Source organism: Manis pentadactyla, chromosome 9, assembly GCF_030020395.1.
Source record: "Manis pentadactyla isolate mManPen7 chromosome 9, mManPen7.hap1, whole genome shotgun sequence".
Classification (NCBI taxonomy): domain Eukaryota; kingdom Metazoa; phylum Chordata; class Mammalia; order Pholidota; family Manidae; genus Manis; species Manis pentadactyla.
In genome coordinates, this window is record NC_080027.1 from 15,787,303 (window position 1) to 15,805,512 (window position 18,210).

Genomic DNA, 18,210 nt, shown 5'->3' on the forward strand with positions numbered 1-18,210 from the left:
GTGCGGAGTGGAAGGACAGCAGTGGGGGTCCCAGCTGTGTAGACCCTGCCTAGGTCTCAGGTGGTAAGAGATGTATCATGATCATTTCAATCAGGGCTGACATTAGAGGGCCCCCTTGTTCACATGCTTGGAAAGAGGTCCCTCAGAAAGCAGTAGCTCTGTTGTTTCAATGTGGTTTATTAGCTTGCTTTTCCACATGGGCTCAGGTTCAGGTGCAGAAGGCCTTTCACCGGGAGTCTTAAAACCCAATTAGCATTGCCATTTAAAGGCTGTGCTGCTGCCCCGGGGAAATGCCTTATTGTTGAAGCCCACGGTTGGCTGGGGTGGGGCAGGGTGGTCCCTGAAGGTAGAAGGGCAGTCCTGAAGTGGCATGTGACCCACCCAGTGCCTGCAGTTTCTACAGTGGAGCAATTCTGGAGGCTGGTAGAGGAGTTGCTGAACTCAGAAGACAGGCCCCGGGGGCAAAGGGCAAGGGAGGGTGACAGGTGGAAGAAGGAAGGAAGTGAGGTGGCTGCCTTGCACAGCAGTGAGAGGCACTGAGGTCCGGGGAGCTTCACGCACCCTGGCTCTGCAGGACCTCCATGATGGCACGGAGAATGGCTGCGGCCGCCACTGCCCCGGGGTCTGGCTGATCCAGCTGCGCAGAGCTGATATAGCTGGCTCTTCCGGCTCCAGCTTCCATGTTCTTGGTGGCCTCAGCTGCAGCTTCTGCACTCTGAGGGGGGGATGGTGTGGGAACAGGTTAAAGGATGAGGCACTGGACCTCCTTCCTGCCATGGACCCTGGACCCTCCTGTCCAGCTCTGCCAGCACCCTCTGTACTGTCACCAGGGTGGAGAGGTCACCTGCCACCTGCCCCCAGCAGGGTGAGGGGTCCACTATTTACCAAGGGCCTGCTATGTCCCAGGTACCGTGCAGGCTCTACATACCTCTTTAGTCTCACAGGAACTCTCTGGAACAGGTACTCACCTCCATTTTTAGAGGAGGAAACAGGTAAAGGAAGGATGTTGACTTGCTGAAGGTCACATGGAGATGGGAGCCAGGTGACTGCAAGCCTGTCTCCTTGGGTGGCTGAGCCCAGCTCTACTCACCTTGACTGCTTTGGTCAAGATTTGGAATAGATCAGCTCCTGGGTTCTTCCAGGCTTGGAGCTCCTGTGCTGCTGCCCACAGAGAATCCAGCTAGACAAGGTGAGGGAGAGGGGGCTGAGGACAGGCCCTGCTACTACTGGTGGCCATCAGCTTCTACACTCAAAAGGGGGATGGGCCAATACATACCATAGTCCTGTCTCCTGGAGCAGCCTTTCCATACCTGGCAAGGAAAGAATGAACGAGACTCACTGGAGGGACCCAATGTGCGGGGTGGGAGAGGGCCTGGCTGAGACAGGTGACATCAACCACCACCCACATCCTGTCTTTGGTCTAGGGCATAGGGCTCTGGCTCACTTCTGCATAGCCTCCAGGCCTGCATCCATGGCAGCACACCAGGCTGGGAGATCGGCCTTAGCCTTGAGTGGCTGGGCTGCTGCAGTCAGGAACAGGCCGTAGAGCTGAAGAGGGCCAGAATTCTTAACATGTGGTGCTGGCCTGGGCCTCAGCCAACACATTTCCCTCCGTCAGCCCTCTGGTCCAGGGGGCTGCCAGTACTCACCGCTCCAGATGAGCCTCCCATTTTCTCCAGTAGCAAGAGGGACAACTTGGAGAGTAGCTGGGCAGGGCTGGCCGGGGGTGGGCCCTCCTTCAGCCACTCCTGGATTGCTGCAGGGAGGGAGAGAGGGCGCAGAGCTCAAAGACCCACTCCCCCATCCACCTGGACCCCAACCAAGTACCCAGGTCTCACTGCCAGGCCCTGCGAGAGGCTGAGGGAACCAATGTGGAGAGATTCCCTAGGCTCCCTTCCTACACCTTGTGTGCAGTCTGGAAAAAAAGTGGGAAAGGAGGCCTGACAGGGACCTCAGCAGTCATGTAGCAGGTGAGGCCTGCCCTCAGCATCCTCAGCCTGACGTTCCATACCTCACATCCCTGCTTCACTTCTCCTCAGCCCTTTGCACTATGTTTGGCTGCTCTGCCTTGTTTATTGGCGTCTCCCCTGCAGAACACAAGCCAGAGGGCAGTGATGTTTATCTGCTTTGCTCACTATTGTATCCATAGCATCAAGAGCAGTGCCTAGTCCATGGTAGGCTCTAGATAAATTCTTCTTGACTGAATGAGGCTGGATAACTAAGAGCTTTTCACCACTCTGGGTAAGCTGAGAAAAATAAGGAGACACTAGAATAAGTTCTCCTTGAATCTAAAGTTAATGTTCACCATATGAGATTCCAGTTTATTCTGTGATAACCTTCCTCCCTTCGTAGTGGCAGAAGGGACTGTATGAAACAGGTGAAAGGGGCCCTAGGTTCTGTGAATGACCTCTCCGGCAAAATGAGTTGGCCACCTCACATGAGCACTCCAAATGCTTTCAAAATTGTTCTGGTTCATGAAAAATGCCCAAATCTCAGAACTGAAGTGCCAGGCCAGCCCCTCCCCTGGCCCCAACCTCTGGCAGCACGGCTGTGGGTAGTGCCACAGTCCCCATCACCCGCAGCGCGGTCCAGGGCATTCAGGTGTTCCTCCAGGCCCAGCAGGGTGGCACACACCCGTTCCAGCACAAGCACCATCCGCTTTGAGGCCAAGCCTGAAGAGACAGGACATGGGGAAGAAGCCCACCTGGCCCTCAACTGCATTTGACCAGTGTGGGAGGTATGGGTGCCAGAGTCCTGCACACCCTGCACCCTTCAGGGCTCAGGCCATTGCCCTGGGCCACCTTCCCCAACAGCAGAGCTTGCTACCTCCTGCAGCAGTAGAGTCAGGGGCCTCCAGGGGCTCAGTGGGGGCTGCCCGGCTCCGCTGCCGCCCAGTCACGGAGACCTTGGCCACGTTAGGCCAGGCTGATGCAGTGGTTTCAGCATCTAGGGACAGCAGAATGACTCTTAGCTTGGCCAGGGTCAAGTGGCCTGGGCTCTCCACCTGGTGCCCTGGCTGCCTCCACCTCAACAAGGATTTAGTGTGTACTGTGTACAAGCAAAGGGAGGGAGGTCCCTGGGGGAGATCCTAATATCAACTCCACAGTCAAGTGAGAGCTTGTGAAGGCTGGAGAAGCCAGAAAGGGCCTCTTCATGGGGTCCTGATGGTCATGGTCGGCTCTGATAGGGTCTCTCCAAGCCTCCCAGGCTCCTTCCAGCTACAAGGAGCTCTGGCTTGGGTAACCCCAGCTTCCAGTCTCACCGATCAGCGTCAGGAGGGGATCATCCACCTGCAGCAGGGTGAGAGAGACACCAGGCATCTCCAGGGCTGACATGAAGGTGCCCACCAGGGCACGGGCAATCTTCACTCCACGGGCCTCTGCAATATCAGAGCATGGAAGCCCATGAGGGAAGGATGGACACTTCCCCCTGCAACACCAGAGAAAGAAAAAGAGAAAAGCAAGGACTGTGCCCGCTGGGGTCTGAGGTCAGGCAGGTTTCCTCAGCGATGCCCCAGTCACTACATTCCCTGAAGCCGTCGCTTCTATGGGGGCTGATGAGTACTTACACATCTCATTTGCTGAGGTCCTACCAGGTGCCAAGTGTGTTACACATTCAATCCCATTTAATCCTTACAACAGCTCTTTAAGGCAGGTACTCTTAGTAGCCCTCTTACAAAAAAGGGAACAGGCTTAAAGCACACAGCAATTAGGTGGTAGAGTGACTACCTAACTGGGGCTTGTCTGCATGCTTGGGGCCATTACAGGACCCTATCTTTGCTGCTTTTCTTAGGTCTGCTTCAAAGGGCTGGATGGAAGATGCTCCAGGGTTGGGAGGTCCCCTCCAGTGTGGGGCTCACCCAGAGAGCAGATGGCAGCATTGGCTATGATGCCCAGTTCCAGGAATGACAGGCCACCCAGGTTGTTGACCATCAGCACCACTGATGAGCCTGTGGGCAGATACAACACCCAGGTGAGACTCTGGGTCCCCCTTCTCTGAGGGGGAAGAAAGGCTGGGAGACAGATGGTGCGACAGCCCCTCACCAGACTGTACAGGCACATGGGACACGTTGGAGGAGTTTGTCATGTGATCAAGCATGAGTGTCACAATTTCATCGGCGGATGCCATCTGCAGGGAGCCAGGAGTGAGCTGTGTTGGGGAGGCCTTGGTCTGGGACCAACCTGGGCCAGGTAGTCCACCAACCTTTATCCGGCGCACGCCAGCTTCCCCATGGATCCCTGTGGACAGATGTCACTGCTGGCCCACTCTAGACCTTGGAATTTGCTCATCACGTTTTTGTCAAGGATTTACTCAGTGCTTGGACTAGGCTAGGCAAGGTGTACATGGGGAGTAGAAGGGGAATTGGACAGTATAATGGAAAATACACAACCTCTGCTCTCCGGAAGCTATGGGTTGGTGGTAGAGATAGCCAGAACTTAGCTTTTAACTAGTTACATAGCTTTAACTGGAGGCGCTCATGAGTAGCTAGGCCATATGAGGTTTCTGCCCCGTTACTTTGGAAGCACAGGGAAAGAAGAGGGAAGGTTTTGCCGCTGGGGTGGCCTCTGAATCACCCTTGAAGGAGAGCTGAACATTGACAGGGGCAGGGAGAAGCAGGGACAAGTGAGCAAAGGCAGGAAGTAGGAGGGGCATGGGGCCCACGGTGCCTGAGGCCTGGGTGCGGGTGGCAGACAGGTGGAGGTCAGGCAGGTTGGGCCAGAAGGACCTCAAGTGGCTACTTAAAAATATGAAGACCACCTAGGTGACAGTTCCAGGGGAGCTGGGAGGCTCAGGTAGAGATGGCTGCCAGAGCACAGATGTGGACAAAACTCAGGGAACAGGCATGGTTGGGTCACAAGTGGCCACAAACTTACCAAGGCCCAGCTCTACCTCATCAGCTGAGAGCTCAAAGGTGGGTCTGGAACCAGGGATGCTGCAAGAGGACAGGCTGACCCCCAGAGTTCCTGTGAGAAATAAGTGCTGAACGGGATGCCGGCCTGGCTCTTTGCATCAGGCATCCAGCTGGCTTGCAGCAGTTCCTCAGAAGCCCTGCCTGTGGGCAGCATTTTCACTGCCGGGGCCAGACTCCTCATCTCAGAGAGGAAAGAGAAACCCAGCTCTGGGCCGCACGGCTACCAGCCCCCAGGAGCTCCCGACAGACCCTCCCTCATCCCTGGGGAATACCCTGGACTGCCCTCCTGCGCAGCTATCAGGAACCTGCTCCTAGTCCCACGGTTGGCCTCTACCCACCCTCCCTGCTTTCCAGTCCCTGGGCCGGCACTCACCCATGGCCTTGGCGATCATGCTCACCCGATTTGTGATCTCCTCCAGCCCCACACCGGCCTCAGCCAGGGCACCTGCCACCTGCACCCATACAGAGATAAGCCCCCAAGGGGGAAGGAGTCACCACGTGGGGGCAAAAGAGAGGCTGGGCTGAGTTTCCGGTTGGGAAGCAGACATCTCTTAGTACTGCCACATCAACATAGCCCATCATATTTAGGACAGAAGAGCATACCCCCTGTGTTCACAATGTACCGCCAGGAATCTTCAAGAATCTGTCTGTTGGATCTGGAAGGGACTTTATAATTGGAGAGAGAAATGGGGCCAGAGAAGGAGAGGTGACTTGTCCAATGTCACACAGCCAGCTGGTCATCTGTTTCCTGATTCCTAGTCCAGAGGTCTTTCTCCATGGCATTTACTCTGTGGCTCACTTTACCACATGCCCATTCTTACATCCACCCTCTCACCCACCAATCCGCCCACATTTTGCCAAGCATCTATGGCAAAATGTATGTGCTGAAAAGGACAAAAAGGTGACTAAGTCTCAGTCCCCACCTTGCAGGAACTCTCAGTCTGGGGAGGGGTGAGGAAGCAGACACACACAAATTGAACACTGAATGTGAGGTGGGAAGAGCAGTGGCAGAGGTCACGATAGGATGTTACGGGACCACTGAGGAGGCAGACCCCTAGAAGAACAGCTGGCACAAGGCGGGCCTCTACAGAAGGAGGGGTTGGCCAGGCAAAGTAGGGTTGCACAGGAAAAGGATTTTCAGAGCCACAGATTCAGCATGAGCAAAGCCCCAGAGAGGAGCACAAACCTGGTGGTACTGGGAACTGATGTTGATGGAGAATGAGAGGATAGGAAAGATGACAGGTGAGCCTGGAAGGTCAGGAAGGAGGGGCAGTGTGGTAGGCGCCTGGCCCAGGAGCAGGGAGTGACTCTGGGGACCCTAGGGGGCTTTTAGCAGGTCAAAACCTGCTCCAGTTGTTGATACACATTTTCCAAAGACACCTGTGGGTCGTGGGGAACAGACTGGAGGAGTAGGCAGGACGCAGGCAGGGTAGCCCCTGCATCCCCTGCATCCCCTGGGCACAAGGAGAAGAGCACTGAACCAGGGCTCGGATGGGAAAGGCAGGGCTCAGGACGTGTATTGTTGAAGCATTCAGGAGTAGAGCCGCCAGGTCAGGGGCACCGGCTGGGTGTAGGCAAAGGAGAGGGAAGCCTCAGGAGAATGCCTATATTCCGGGCTTAGGTAGTTGGGATGGCAGGGCCTTCCTGGATCAGGAGTCGCTTCTTGCAGGGTGGGCTGGCTGGAAAAGTCCAGGCACCAGGTGCTGCCTGGAGAAAGAAGGCTGGGATAGGCTGGCCAGCCAGTGTCCAGGTGGGGAATCTCACCTTGTGTATGAGCACTGTGCCACAGAGCCCCCGCCTGCCTGCCTTCTTCAGGACCGTGAAAGCGCTGTCATCCCCGATGACCACCATCTCCACAGAGATGCCCTCAGCCTGGGCCTGCTCCCGGGCCAGGCCAAAGTTGAGCCGATCCCCAGTGTAGTTCTTCACAATGAGGAGGGTCCCTACTGCAGGAGCAGCCAGGAGGGTTGATCAGTGCTCCCCTTCCCCACAGCAGCCCCTCCTGTTCCCCCTGCAACAGCCCCTCCTGCATGCCAGGCTTACCTGTGCCCACCTGGGCCACTGCCCTGATGGCCGCCAGGATGCTGCCCACTGCTGGGGAGGTGAATACGGCTCCGGCAATGATGCCCGTCAGCATCCCCTTCCCTATGAAGCCTGGAGATGGAAAGGATGCTGGGCGAGCACCTGTGCCTGCAGTCCCTGGGACTCCCCATGACCCTGGGCTTCCTGTCTGGCGAGCCTCCTATGAGTATGGTGCTAGAGGAGCACTGGGTCATTCTCTGCAGCTCTTTCCTCCGCGGAGAGGCCTTCCCTGGCCTCCCAACTTAAGTACTAACCCCCACCCATCTCTGGTGACTCGCTGTTCTTTTACCCTGCTCCCTGTTTTCACTACCTCACTTAGATGCTCTGGAATGCTCTTTCAGGTATATGTTTACCTGGTTGCTGTCTGTGTGCTCAAAGAAGAAAAACTCCATGAGGGCAGGCACTGTCTGGTTCAGTGCTGCAACCCTAGTGCCTAGAGCAGAGCCAGTCACACACAGGTGCTCATTCATGTTTGCTGAAGGGACAGGTGAACTTGCCAAATGGAGACAGGAAAGGTACAGAGTACATGAAACCTGGTCCTGGCCCCCTGGGGCTCTCAAGGAGAGCTGATATGCCTGGCACTGAGCAGGAAACACTCCAGGACTGTCCATGTTATATGTGAAAGTGCAGACTGGGAATTCAGAAGAGGGATACTGCTCTAGGCTGGAAAAAATCAGGAAGGCTTCATGGAGGAGGGGATGGGTCAGCTGGGCCTGGCAGGCCAGGAGGGCTCACAGAACCACCACCCACTCTCAGGGCTTGGAAGGCCTGAAAGATCATCTGTCCTAACCTTGTACTTTTATATATGTAGAGACTGAGACCCAGAGAGAGGCCACAACTGACCCCAGGTCACAGCCCGAGGAAGTAGGAAAGCAGGAACCAGGACCCAGTTCCTGACTCTGGGCCAGGCTCTACCCTGAACCTCCTAGCAGCACTGAGGATCTCCCAGGAGCCCCCCTCCACTCTTGTCCACCTCTGGCTCAGGGTACTCACCAGCATGGGCAGGTTCATGGCCAGAGCCCCCACCAGAGAGCAGTGCCACCTGGCCCTTGAGGCTGTCCAGGTCAGAACGGAGGGCAACCCGGTGGCCCTGTAGGAGCTGCAGGTTGGGGTTGCAGGCCACCAGCCCAGCAAGGGCATCATCAGCACAGCCTGCCACTGAGTTCACCAGTTTCTTGGAGGTCTGCAGGAGAAGAGGAGGGAGGAGGTGCCAGGTGTGACTGGCAGGGATGCCCCCTCCTGCTCAGCCACACTGTCATGGCTAAGACCCCTCCCTCTTCTGAGAACTCCAGGGACATGGGAGTTCCTTGAATTGGGTGTCACTTTATTAGATGGATGTTTCTGTGAGTTCTCTTCTTAATTTGTGACTTTTTTATTCAGTGCCTAATTTAGGAAGCTTAAATTTATTCTGAAGAATGGCTGCAATACAAAGAAAATGGGGAACTGTAGTCCTCAGTGGAAAAAAAAAAGAATGAAATTGGGGCCAACAGCCTTCTTCTGTGTAGAAGCAGCCCCCAACTCAGGGTCCTGTTCCAGGGAAAGGGCCCAGACAGGCCACACACCCATGTACTGTTCAGACTTGGCCTTTGATGCAGGGCAAACATTTCCTGAGCCTTCTGGCCTGCCAGGCCCAGTCCTAGGTACTGTGTATAAAGAGATAACAGAACACGGTCCTGCCATTGATGGAAACACAAAGTGGTAATTTCCACATGTGGTGGGAAGTGCTAGACAAGAGAAATGCACCTGCACCACAGGGGCACATGGGAGGGACCTCAGCCTCCTTACGGCATTCTGGAAGTCTTTGTGAAGGATAAGTAGGAGTTAGGAGGTAAAAGGGACTGAGGGCATGGGCACAGTTCAGGGAGAACTTTACAGGCAGAGGGAGAGTACACAGCAAGGTCTGGAGGGATGAAACTCTATGGTAGCCAGACTGGGAAGCAAATTAGAATGAACCAGTGACCATTAGGGAGAGGTGGGCAGGCCCCCACAAGTAGGAGGAGGAACCTGGCCCTGGGGAGCCTCAGGTAGATGGTCACGGGCAGCTACAGCTGAGCTGCCACAGGGGGTTCAGGCAGAAGTGAGCAGTGGGGTTGGGGTTAGAGCAGTTAAGGGTTTGGGTTCTGTGGTCACAGCACTTGGGCTCAAATCCCATGTCTGTCTCTCATTAGCTTGAGAACTCGGTGAAGATATCTTACTGTTTTAAGCTTCAAGTCTCCCTCTGCAAAATGGAGATGTAATAAACTAGACTGTATGCCTATTATGTAGTAGGAGTTGAATAAAAGGGAATGAGTAAAAATCTTTTTCAGAAAAGCTGGAGCTAGCTGAAAGAGGTTTGCAGACCAGGTGCAGCTCCTGCCTTTGTCCCACAGTGAGACTGGGGCCCAGTCAGGCCCACGCTCCCAGCGCCACCTGGTGGCCCCTGGGCAGCCTGCTTCTGAACCAGGTCCTGGTAAGGTGCACATTGCCGCAGCTCCTTGCCTAAGTCTGTGGGCACCCCTTTGAGCACACTCCAGCCTTTCTTGGGTCTGGCAGGGGCCAAGCCACCTGCCTGGGGACAAGAAAAGCAGCCCAGATCAGAAGGAAGCAAGCAGAATAATGAGATTGGCTCCCTTCGCACACAGTGACTGAGAGCCCCAGTTCTAAATACTTCTGAGCATGTCTCCTTTAATCCTCCCAACAACCCTACAGAGGAAAGACTAGCCTGGTGAGGAAACTGAGGCACAGTTAAATGACTTTGCCCAAGATTACACAGCCAGCAAGTGCCCAGGTCTGCTTGGCTCCAAAGCTGGTTCCCTGGGAAAAGCATGTACTTGTGGCTCTCAGAGCCTGCCAGGGTCTGGAGTAGACAATGCAGTTGTGAACTGTCAACACCAAGCCCAGCCTCCAGCACCACCACCCTCCAAGAATGTGCCCCTTTGCCATCCCTGACAGTCTGTCCTGCCTGGGATTGCCACCATTCCCAAACTAGCGCCAGAAAGGGCTTGGGGAATAGTGCCATCCCTGGGTTCCTAGTGGCTGGAGAGGATAAGAAAGGAAAGGAGTAGGCACTGCAAAAGGCCACACAGCTGGTTGGTGTCAGGCTGAAATCTGAACTCAGGTCTGTCCAAGAACTACTCTGGTTCAGATCAGCTTTAGAGTGGGCCCAAAGCAGTGCTCAGGAACATGCTCAGACTCTTGCAGTGTAGATCCCACCCTGGGACAAGCCCACACATGCCCCAGGCTCAGTAACAGGTACCAGGTCCTTCTTCATAGCTCCTTCTGTGACTGGCACAATGTCTATTACATAGTGGGTAACTCTAAATGTTCTTATCTAAATGCATGCCTCAGACCCAGAGTAGATAGGCCCTGGAGCAACTCAGCTGCAGCCCCAGACCTGGCTGGAACCAGCTGGGAAATGGAGGGAAGCAGGGATCTGGCCCTGAGAGGGAGGGTGACCCTCTCTCTGAACCTCTCTGAACCTCAGGAGGCAGCAGCATCTCTAGGTCAGGGTGTAAGGAAGTCCAGCATGCCCAGAGCTGGCACCCCCACTGCTCCAAGACCATGGTGTCCTTCCCCTGCTCTGGCCCGCATGGGACTCACCATGGTGGAAAGACTGTGAAGCAAGCTGAGTTCACACCTTTGCACTGAGCTGCTGGAGGACAGGCAATCCTGTGGGTGCTGCCTGGGTCTGAGCACACAGAAGCTGGAAGGAGCACCTGCAGGGGGGAGTAAATATGCACGGCTTGTGTCACTCACAGCCTACTGCACAATCATGCTTCCAGGGCCCTAGTAACTGGGGAGCTGCCTAAGACTTTGATCTAAGTCCAAACTCTAGTACAAGCTGCGTGTGGAAAAGAGCATGGGGCAATCAAGTTTCAGACCTCCACTTGGCTTACAGAAGACAGATTGACCCGTGTTATGCACAGAGCTGCCTTTTTGCCCAGCGGCAGTGTCCACCTCATCACCAAGGGGCCAAGTTACCCATAAAGGAACTTCATCTCTTACATAGGTATCATGTGCAGTAGGTTTACAAAGATCTTCACACACTTGCTCTTGTTCGCGTTGGCACCACACCACGAGAGACGGCTGAGTCTGTGACCCTATATTTCACTTCTGGGAAACTGACTCCAGCGACTTGTCCACGTCAAACCAGTAAGAGCCAGGACTCAAACCAATGTCTAGCCTTTCTAAAAAGCCTAATTTCTTTCTGAGAATTCAGTGGCTCGAAAGTAAGGCACAGAGTCTCTGGTGTGGGAAACCACATTTGTAAACACAATGATGCTTTAAGTCCCCTCAGTTCAGTCTGGCTCAGATGCGGTCTTGGATCCAAGGGTCTTGGGTTCACTGTATGTCTGCAGTGGAAGGATTCCACACCTGGCTCTGCACCTAGCTCTGCCTCTGAGTTACTGAGGGATCTGGGGTAAATCAACTCCCTTGAGCCTCAGCTTTCTCATCTGTAAAATGGGGTTTTACTGATGCCACGTGGTTCTTCTCCTACCCCTTGCAGAGCCCGTCTGATGTGGAGTGGCCTGTAAGTTGCGGGGCTATTTCTGGGTCATTAATGCTCTCAGCACAGAAATATGGTTTTGAGTCTAAGGTCAGAATTTGTACAGCAATGGGGGCACTAATAAGTCTGGGCAAGTGGTCTGGTGGGTCCTTCAAAGTCTAAGAATAAAACGCAGTTTAAACCTGAGAGATGAGCATCCTAGTATCCCCTGAGGTAAGGTGGGTGATGGGTCATTCTAAGGTCAGGTGAGGGTACCAGCTAGTTTGGAGAAACTGGAAGGGCTAAGGGGAGGAAGGTACGACCTCAGTTCTAGTCTGGGAGGTGCACAAATTGCTGTCACCTCCCTCCCCTCTCTAGGTCTCTGCAGTGCTTCCGATTCCAAAAGAGGAACAGCCCGCGGGCTCCTAGAGCAACGGAAGGTGGAGAGAACGGGGTCTTGGGAAGGGAAGGGTGAGGGGCACTGTCTGGGGCTGAGGTCGGCGGGTCGGCTCCGAAGGCGTAGGGGGCCTCGGTGCACCTCCCCCACCTGCTCACGCCCGCACTGCCACCTCTGTAACGGCCACGGTTCCAGGGACCCCAACGGCGCTCCCGCATCCGGGTACTCCGGGCTCCGGCGGAACGAGGTGGGCGGGGCCTCCGGGGGCGGAGCCTCATCCGGTTGGTTGCCTCGGGCTCTGTGAGTCCTCCAAGATGCCAGGTGAGGCCGTCCCGTGATACCCTGCGCCGCGTCCACTCTGGCCTGCAACGTGCATCTGGGGCGGAGGCAGCGGCGGTGGAGTTCGCTGCGCGGGTGGGGGCCCCCTGTCACCTCATTTGTGTCCGTCTCTCTATCGTTGCGCTCGAATCCCGACGGGCCGCCCCAGGCCTCGACATGTCGTACAACTACGTGGTAACGGCACAGAAGCCCACCGCAGTGAACGGCTGCGTGACCGGTGAGGCTGCCAGAGCCGGAAACCCCGGCGAGGAAGGGAGCTGAGGGGAGCCGAGGCCTAGGGAGGCCCGCGCTCCTGGGGTGGCGGTGCAGGACCGGGTCCGGGGAATGGAAGGCGCTGGCGCCTGAGGGCCCTCCCCCGACCCACTACTCCAAAGAAGCTATCTCAACACGCGCCTTTTGGGGAGTAAAAGCTGCTCTTGAGGGTCTCCTTTCGTTCTGGGAGGTCACTTGGCCTCGAGGACAGGGACGGGCCCAGTGGGACAGAGAGCGAAGTGTGAGTTGATCGTGCGGTGTTGCTCGGGCCCCGAGATTGCTCTCGTATGGTCAGGGGAAGGGCCGGTGGTGATGGCGACTTTTGGGTTGGAATTTTCATGTAGGAGAGCCCGGGGGGTGCAGGAGGTGGAGGGATGTGAGGAATGTCTGCCCTCACCCAAAGGAAAGGAGTCCTTGCCTGGGGCTGTTGTTTACTTGAGAAAGCTGCAGAAGGTGATTTGGATGGCCCAGTCCAGCGCCCAGTCTGCCTTGTTGACTAGGCAAGGATTGTTAAGGACACAGTTTCCTAGAACCCGGGAATAATCATCTTGAACCACGTTCTCATTAGAGTATAAAGACCTCAAACTTAAATGTTTATGTAAATCCTAACCATGATTCCAGTACAGCACTGTTGTTTCGAGAGTTGGAGGGGTGAAAGGTTGTGCACGGGGATATTGGTAGACTGTCGGGAGGGTAAGAGGTGTGGACAAAACAGTGTTTTAATATGAACCTCTCAGACTTTTCTAAATTTGACTTGGTAAGGATTTTGTAAGAATTTAGATAAGGACTGAATAAAGATGAATACTTTCTCCCGCATCCCTTAGTGAGAGGTTAGCCTGCCACCGTAATAGGAAAAGCTTTAAAATTTGGGGGCACAGACCCATCTGAAGGGTTTTCACGGTCACTGTCAGCTGAAGGACATTCCTGCTCTTAAGCCCAGTCCAGTTTGTCTTAGTCCGAATTAGAGAAGTAGCTTTCTTAAATGTATGAAGTGACATTCTTAAATGTATGGGTTCTGGATTTGGTGAGAAGGGAGTGAATGGAGGGAGTCGGAGAAATATGTGAAGTAAAGGATAATCCTGGAGGTAATTAGGTAGAAGTGGTAGGATTATTTAGATAGTGTCCTGGCTTCAAAAGTTAGAGGATCTGTTCTTACAGGACACTTTACTTCAGCTGAAGACTTGAACCTGTTGATTGCCAAAAATACGAGATTAGAGATCTATGTGGTCACTGCAGAGGGGCTTCGGCCCGTCAAAGAGGTGGGCATGTATGGGAAGATTGCTGTCATGGAGCTTTTCAGGCCCAAGGTAAGTGCTCTGGGCTGGGCTCAGCAACATGAACAATTGTAGATGGTTTTACTTGGTTTTACATCAATTGCTTTGAATGGGCGGAATAAGGATTAGGAAGGAAACTTTTCTCTTCTTGAATGGCAGATTTCAATTTATCTTATTGGATGAGCTACCTAGATGTAGGAGAGAGTTACCAAGAAAAATTGATCAAGTTGACATCTTTAGAAGGGGAAATTAAAGCAGTTTGAAATGTGGGTCACCATAGTGAATTTAGAGAGTAGGGCAGTCCTAGCTTCATTGCATAATTAATTCTAACTTTGTGTGTTAGAATTAACCTTATTTCTCCAGAACCTTATTTCTCCATCTGCATAGGAAAAACAATTTCCAACCCCCAGGGTTATTGTGAAGACTAAATTATTTAATACCGCAGAACCTATTACATAACAAGTATTCGCTGTTAACAATGATCACTGCATTGTTATTACTATTATTATAATTGAAATGCTTTCATCCAAATAGCTATCATATTGCTCCAGTGTATCTTAACTGAATCTGATAAGGAAACATTGGGTTCAAAATTTTAATTATAACCCTTTGAGTGAAATAATATTTTGGAGTCTGTTAATAAGTCAGTAAGACTTTGTCAATCCATTTTAGCTTTTGTTGTTATTCACATTTTTTCCTTTTTCAAATACTTAAAGAAATTTAGAGGAGGCATTACAGACATCTTTCAGAATTTGAATGGAATGATTGAGATTAGCTTGAGATGGAAATATATGATCATAATGTGTTTGGAGCAGAGAGATGGGGAATCATCAAAGTGCCGCTAGATGTTTACCAGCTTCAGTTCTGGCCTTTTACACACACCCTTAGGGTGTATATGTACCTGATGTGAATTACATACTCACCATGGATTTTTCTCTTCAGGGAGAAAAGAAAGTTGTTAAAGAACTTAGCCTGCTTAAAGAATGATGCTTAAAGGCTGGACAGGTATTGCCGTTTTAAAAAGAACCTCTTTTGATAGCGTAACATTCGTTTCCAGGGGGAGAGCAAGGACCTACTGTTTATCCTGACAGCTAAGTACAATGCCTGCATCCTGGAATATAAGCAGAGTGGTGAGAGTATTGACATCATAACGCGAGCCCATGGCAATGTCCAGGTGAGGTGTCTGCTTCAGACTAATGAGTCCTGCAGGTAGGGCTGTCATGATTTGAGGAAGAAAATTGAAGTGCTGGGGATGGTGCTCTCTATATGATCAGAGAGACAAGGAGAAAACACTAAGGCTTTTAGCTGTTATGAAGAAAGGACTTCGTAGTTTACTCAGAGGTCAAGGAATGTTAATTCTTGATACTCAAGTGCTTTGCCAGAAGGCATGCACTGACATCTGGGCTCCCTGGCATGTCTAGTAGATGCCACTAGTTTACTACCACTCCTGAAACCATCCTGGGAAGGTGATGCCCAGTGTCCTCTGTTCCTCGGGGCACTGAGGTTCTTCTCTAACTCGAATTTTGATTCTTAGGACCGCATTGGCCGGCCTTCCGAGACTGGCATTATTGGCATCATCGACCCCGAGTGCCGGATGATTGGCCTGCGACTGTATGATGGCCTTTTCAAGGTTATTCCGCTAGACCGGGACAATAAAGAGCTTAAGGCCTTTAACATCCGTCTGGAAGAGTTGCATGTCATCGATGTCAAGTTCTTATACGGGTGCCAGGCACCTACCATCTGCTTTGTCTACCAGGTACTGGAGCAGGAAGGGGGTGAAGCTGTGTGGTTTGGAGTAGTGGGAGTTGATTTTTGCTAATTGGGAGGTCTAGATTTGGTAATTGGTTAGGCAGAGAACCGAATGTATTTGTCCTGAAATGTTTTGAAGGATATAATTAATATGGGTCACATTTTGGTTGTGTCTTGAGTGCAGTAGTACTTTGGAGGCAGGAAGCTGTCTGGGGCTTTTAGCAAGTTTTAATCCTAAGATTACACTCTGGTTGTGGATCTTGGAGATTTTATAGGGTGACCCAAATTTATACTTAGTCTCTGAGACTCTTTCTGGTGGCATGCTAGGGAATTATTATTAAACTTAGCTGTAGAGAGATGATCTGAAAATTGCCTTTATAAGCAAATAAGAAAATGTCTTGGTAATGCCTTATTTATGTCTTCTAAGAAGAGGTTTGCATTTGTCCAGCTTTCACTTTGTGGTGACTTATTGGCTCTTGACTTCTATTTTAGTCTGTGCCTAAAACTTCAGCAGAGCTGATCTTGGGCAGCTGTTCTCTGCGACAGGTCTGTTCAGTGGGGGTGGGGTGGCAGAGATAGATATGGACTAACGTGCCCATATGTTGGTGAAATCTCAGCCTTTCAACAAAGGGCCATAGAGCATGAGGTCATTTGCTCACATGTGGTAGAACAGACAGCAGAAGCAAGCATGGCCCAAGCCCATGTACTGTGTGTGGGCACATGAACTCTTTGCTCACTGTGTTTAAGTATTGGAAATATTGGTGTGTATTTGTATATTTCTTAGTGTCACCATAAGTGCTATATATAGCTCAGAGGCTGGTTGGAATAAAGTTTAGTTTTTAAATAAGGCTGAAACTAGTTTAGGAGATTTTGTTTGATGTACATTAACTGTTAGAACTGAAATAAAACTTAGACTTTTTCTGCCTTCTTCAGAGTTTTGTAAATATGAGGCCAGTAAAACATTTACCTTAGCTATTCAAGGCTGACTCTGTCTATTGGTAGCCTCAGGACTGCTAGTTGTGAACACATCTTTATTTCTGTAGGTGCTTCTCTTACGTCTAAATCCAAACCCCAGTTTGAACTTTTCCTGAAGTTGAGCCTTACCCCTAATCATTGATGGGAAAAATCTTTTCCTCAGCTAAAAAGAACTTTTATCTGTTTTGTGTCACAAATTCCATCTGATGAATACCATGTGAGAGGTAGTCAGGAGATAGATTAAGGTGTGGGCCTTGCCCTGAAACACATTGTTGAATTTTTTTCCATGACTTGTTAGATTCTGGTCTGGCCTTTGTTGAGGCCACCCTCCACTAGCCAAATGTAGCCTTCTTCCCACTGCTGCTTTTGTGGTCTCTTAAAGGTGCCTTTAACTGCTGCAGTACTGATGTGAGTCATGATTCAGAAAAAGGAGGGAAGGTGGTACTGACTGTGGCAGAGCTGGAGGTTTAACTAACGTCAGAGCAGCAATTTGTTCTGTTCTTGCTACCATCACCCCTTCAGAATGCTTTAAAGAATTGTATCAGCTTTTTTCATCTCTTAGATATATTTAACTTCTCAGTGTTTTTTTTTTAAGTTATTTTATAAGTTCCTTGAGGCCAAGGAATATAAACTATAGATATATTCTGTACACACACATTTTCTCTTATGGTGGTTAGTACAGTGTGACATTCATTTTTCTAATCCTTGAACCTTTCTTGGTTGAATTCTTAGAAACAGTAGGGTCAGTGTCAGTCTACCTGATCACTGGCTCAGCTGCTGATGCTCTGCATATGATGGATGATAGGAAGGCTGACGTGATCTGGTTGTAGAGGCTGGGTGTGGTGGCCTGTCGCTTTCAGGCCCTTTTCCAGTCCCATTTCACCCTTCCTAAGGACTAACCATTCCATCTTTCCCCACCCAGGACCCTCAGGGGCGGCATGTAAAAACCTACGAGGTATCTCTGCGAGAGAAGGAATTCAATAAGGGCCCTTGGAAACAGGAGAATGTAGAAGCGGAAGCTTCCATGGTGATCGCAGGTTGGTTGGGGGTTTTAGCAAATGTGCCTCTGCCCCAGGTCTGGGCCACTTCCCTATTCTTGTTCCTCCTTCTCCTCGGCCCCCTCGTTTCAGTGCTCAAATGTGATAAAGCACGTGCACTATTCAGCACACCTTTATGTCTCCTGTCTCCAAATGTGCTTTCCTTTGCTTTTTCCTTTTCTTTCTGTGGGATTGTCTGTTTTTTAGTCCCCCACATGAAGTATAGCTTTCCTTTGTTTGGGATGAAGGGGTTAACCATAAAGTGTAAAACACTGAGATTGATTTGCAGAGTGGCATATGGAAAGTAGTCTCATTTTATTGTTGGGTATAACATTTAAAAACTGAAAGGGACCAGTAGAGCTTATCTGATCTGACTCCCTTATTTCATAGATGAGGAAACAGGGCCCGAGGGACTTGCCCATGCCCGTACCTACTGACAAGGCCTGAGCAGGAATCCAGACCTCTGCTCCTTATCCTTTACTCTCCTTCAGCACCATGCTGTGCGTCTTACCTAGTAGAGAAATTTTTTAACTTTAGTGCAGATTGGCTCCTCTGAGTGATGGCCCTGATAACAGGGGTAAAGAAACAAGGGCAAAAGAAAAATGCTGTGAGTTACAAATCATAACGAAGTCTAGGAGAGAAAACGGGAAGAATGCATGTGGAAGAACACTGAGGAGGCTGCCCACCCCTTGGAACTCAGAAACACCGGGAGAGTGGGAATACAAATA

At 51.6% G+C, this 18,210-nt stretch overlaps 2 protein-coding genes across 4 annotated transcripts in view; one reads left to right on the plus strand and one right to left on the minus strand.

Annotated features, from left to right (window-relative positions):
• Positions 1 to 157: 157 nt before the first annotated feature.
• Positions 158 to 12,138, minus strand: TKFC (triokinase and FMN cyclase). 3 transcript variants are annotated; one of them, XM_057507016.1, is made up of 19 exons: positions 12,029 to 12,138; positions 10,574 to 10,689; positions 7,988 to 8,177; positions 6,956 to 7,066; positions 6,677 to 6,858; positions 5,286 to 5,364; positions 4,875 to 4,964; positions 4,204 to 4,238; positions 4,044 to 4,128; positions 3,860 to 3,949; positions 3,263 to 3,379; positions 2,827 to 2,946; positions 2,535 to 2,672; positions 1,650 to 1,756; positions 1,445 to 1,548; positions 1,277 to 1,310; positions 1,091 to 1,180; positions 561 to 715; positions 158 to 454 (listed from the first exon to the last, which is right to left on the minus strand). In XM_057507016.1, exons 1-19 carry the CDS (start codon positions 12,132 to 12,134, stop codon positions 442 to 444), a joined length of 1,962 nt encoding a protein of 653 aa, XP_057362999.1. In that variant the 5' UTR covers positions 12,135 to 12,138; the 3' UTR covers positions 158 to 441. The 3 variants fall into 3 exon arrangements, with proteins under 3 accessions (XP_057362999.1, XP_057363000.1, XP_057363001.1); XM_057507017.1 differs by having other exon boundaries at positions 158 to 715; XM_057507018.1 differs by lacking the exons at positions 158 to 454; positions 1,445 to 1,548 and having other exon boundaries at positions 573 to 715.
• Positions 12,139 to 12,204: 66 nt separating this feature from the next.
• DDB1 (damage specific DNA binding protein 1) overlaps positions 12,205 to 18,210 on the plus strand; it is a 33,465-nt gene continuing 27,459 nt past the window's right edge. The window contains exons 1-5 of the mRNA XM_036924952.2: positions 12,205 to 12,412; positions 13,606 to 13,754; positions 14,779 to 14,895; positions 15,256 to 15,477; positions 17,368 to 17,482. Of these exons, the coding sequence (XP_036780847.1) occupies positions 12,352 to 12,412; positions 13,606 to 13,754; positions 14,779 to 14,895; positions 15,256 to 15,477; positions 17,368 to 17,482 (664 nt within the window). The 5' untranslated portion in view covers positions 12,205 to 12,351. The remainder of the gene's footprint in view (positions 12,413 to 13,605; positions 13,755 to 14,778; positions 14,896 to 15,255; positions 15,478 to 17,367; positions 17,483 to 18,210) is intronic.

What these genes read in the sequence shown, in the direction of transcription:
- TKFC (XM_057507016.1), bottom strand. Translation starts at nt 12,134, where the DNA reads ATGAGGCTCCGCCCCCGGAGGCCCCGCCCACCTCGTTCCGCCGGAGCC. An exon ending in TGCTGCCATCTGCTCTCTGG is followed by an intron (nt 3,380 to 3,859) that starts GTGAGCCCCACA and finishes CTGATATTGCAG; the next exon opens with AGGCCCGTGGAGTGAAGATT. An exon ending in TCCCCTCCTGACGCTGATCG is followed by an intron (nt 2,947 to 3,262) that starts GTGAGACTGGAA and finishes TGCTGTCCCTAG; the next exon opens with ATGCTGAAACCACTGCATCA.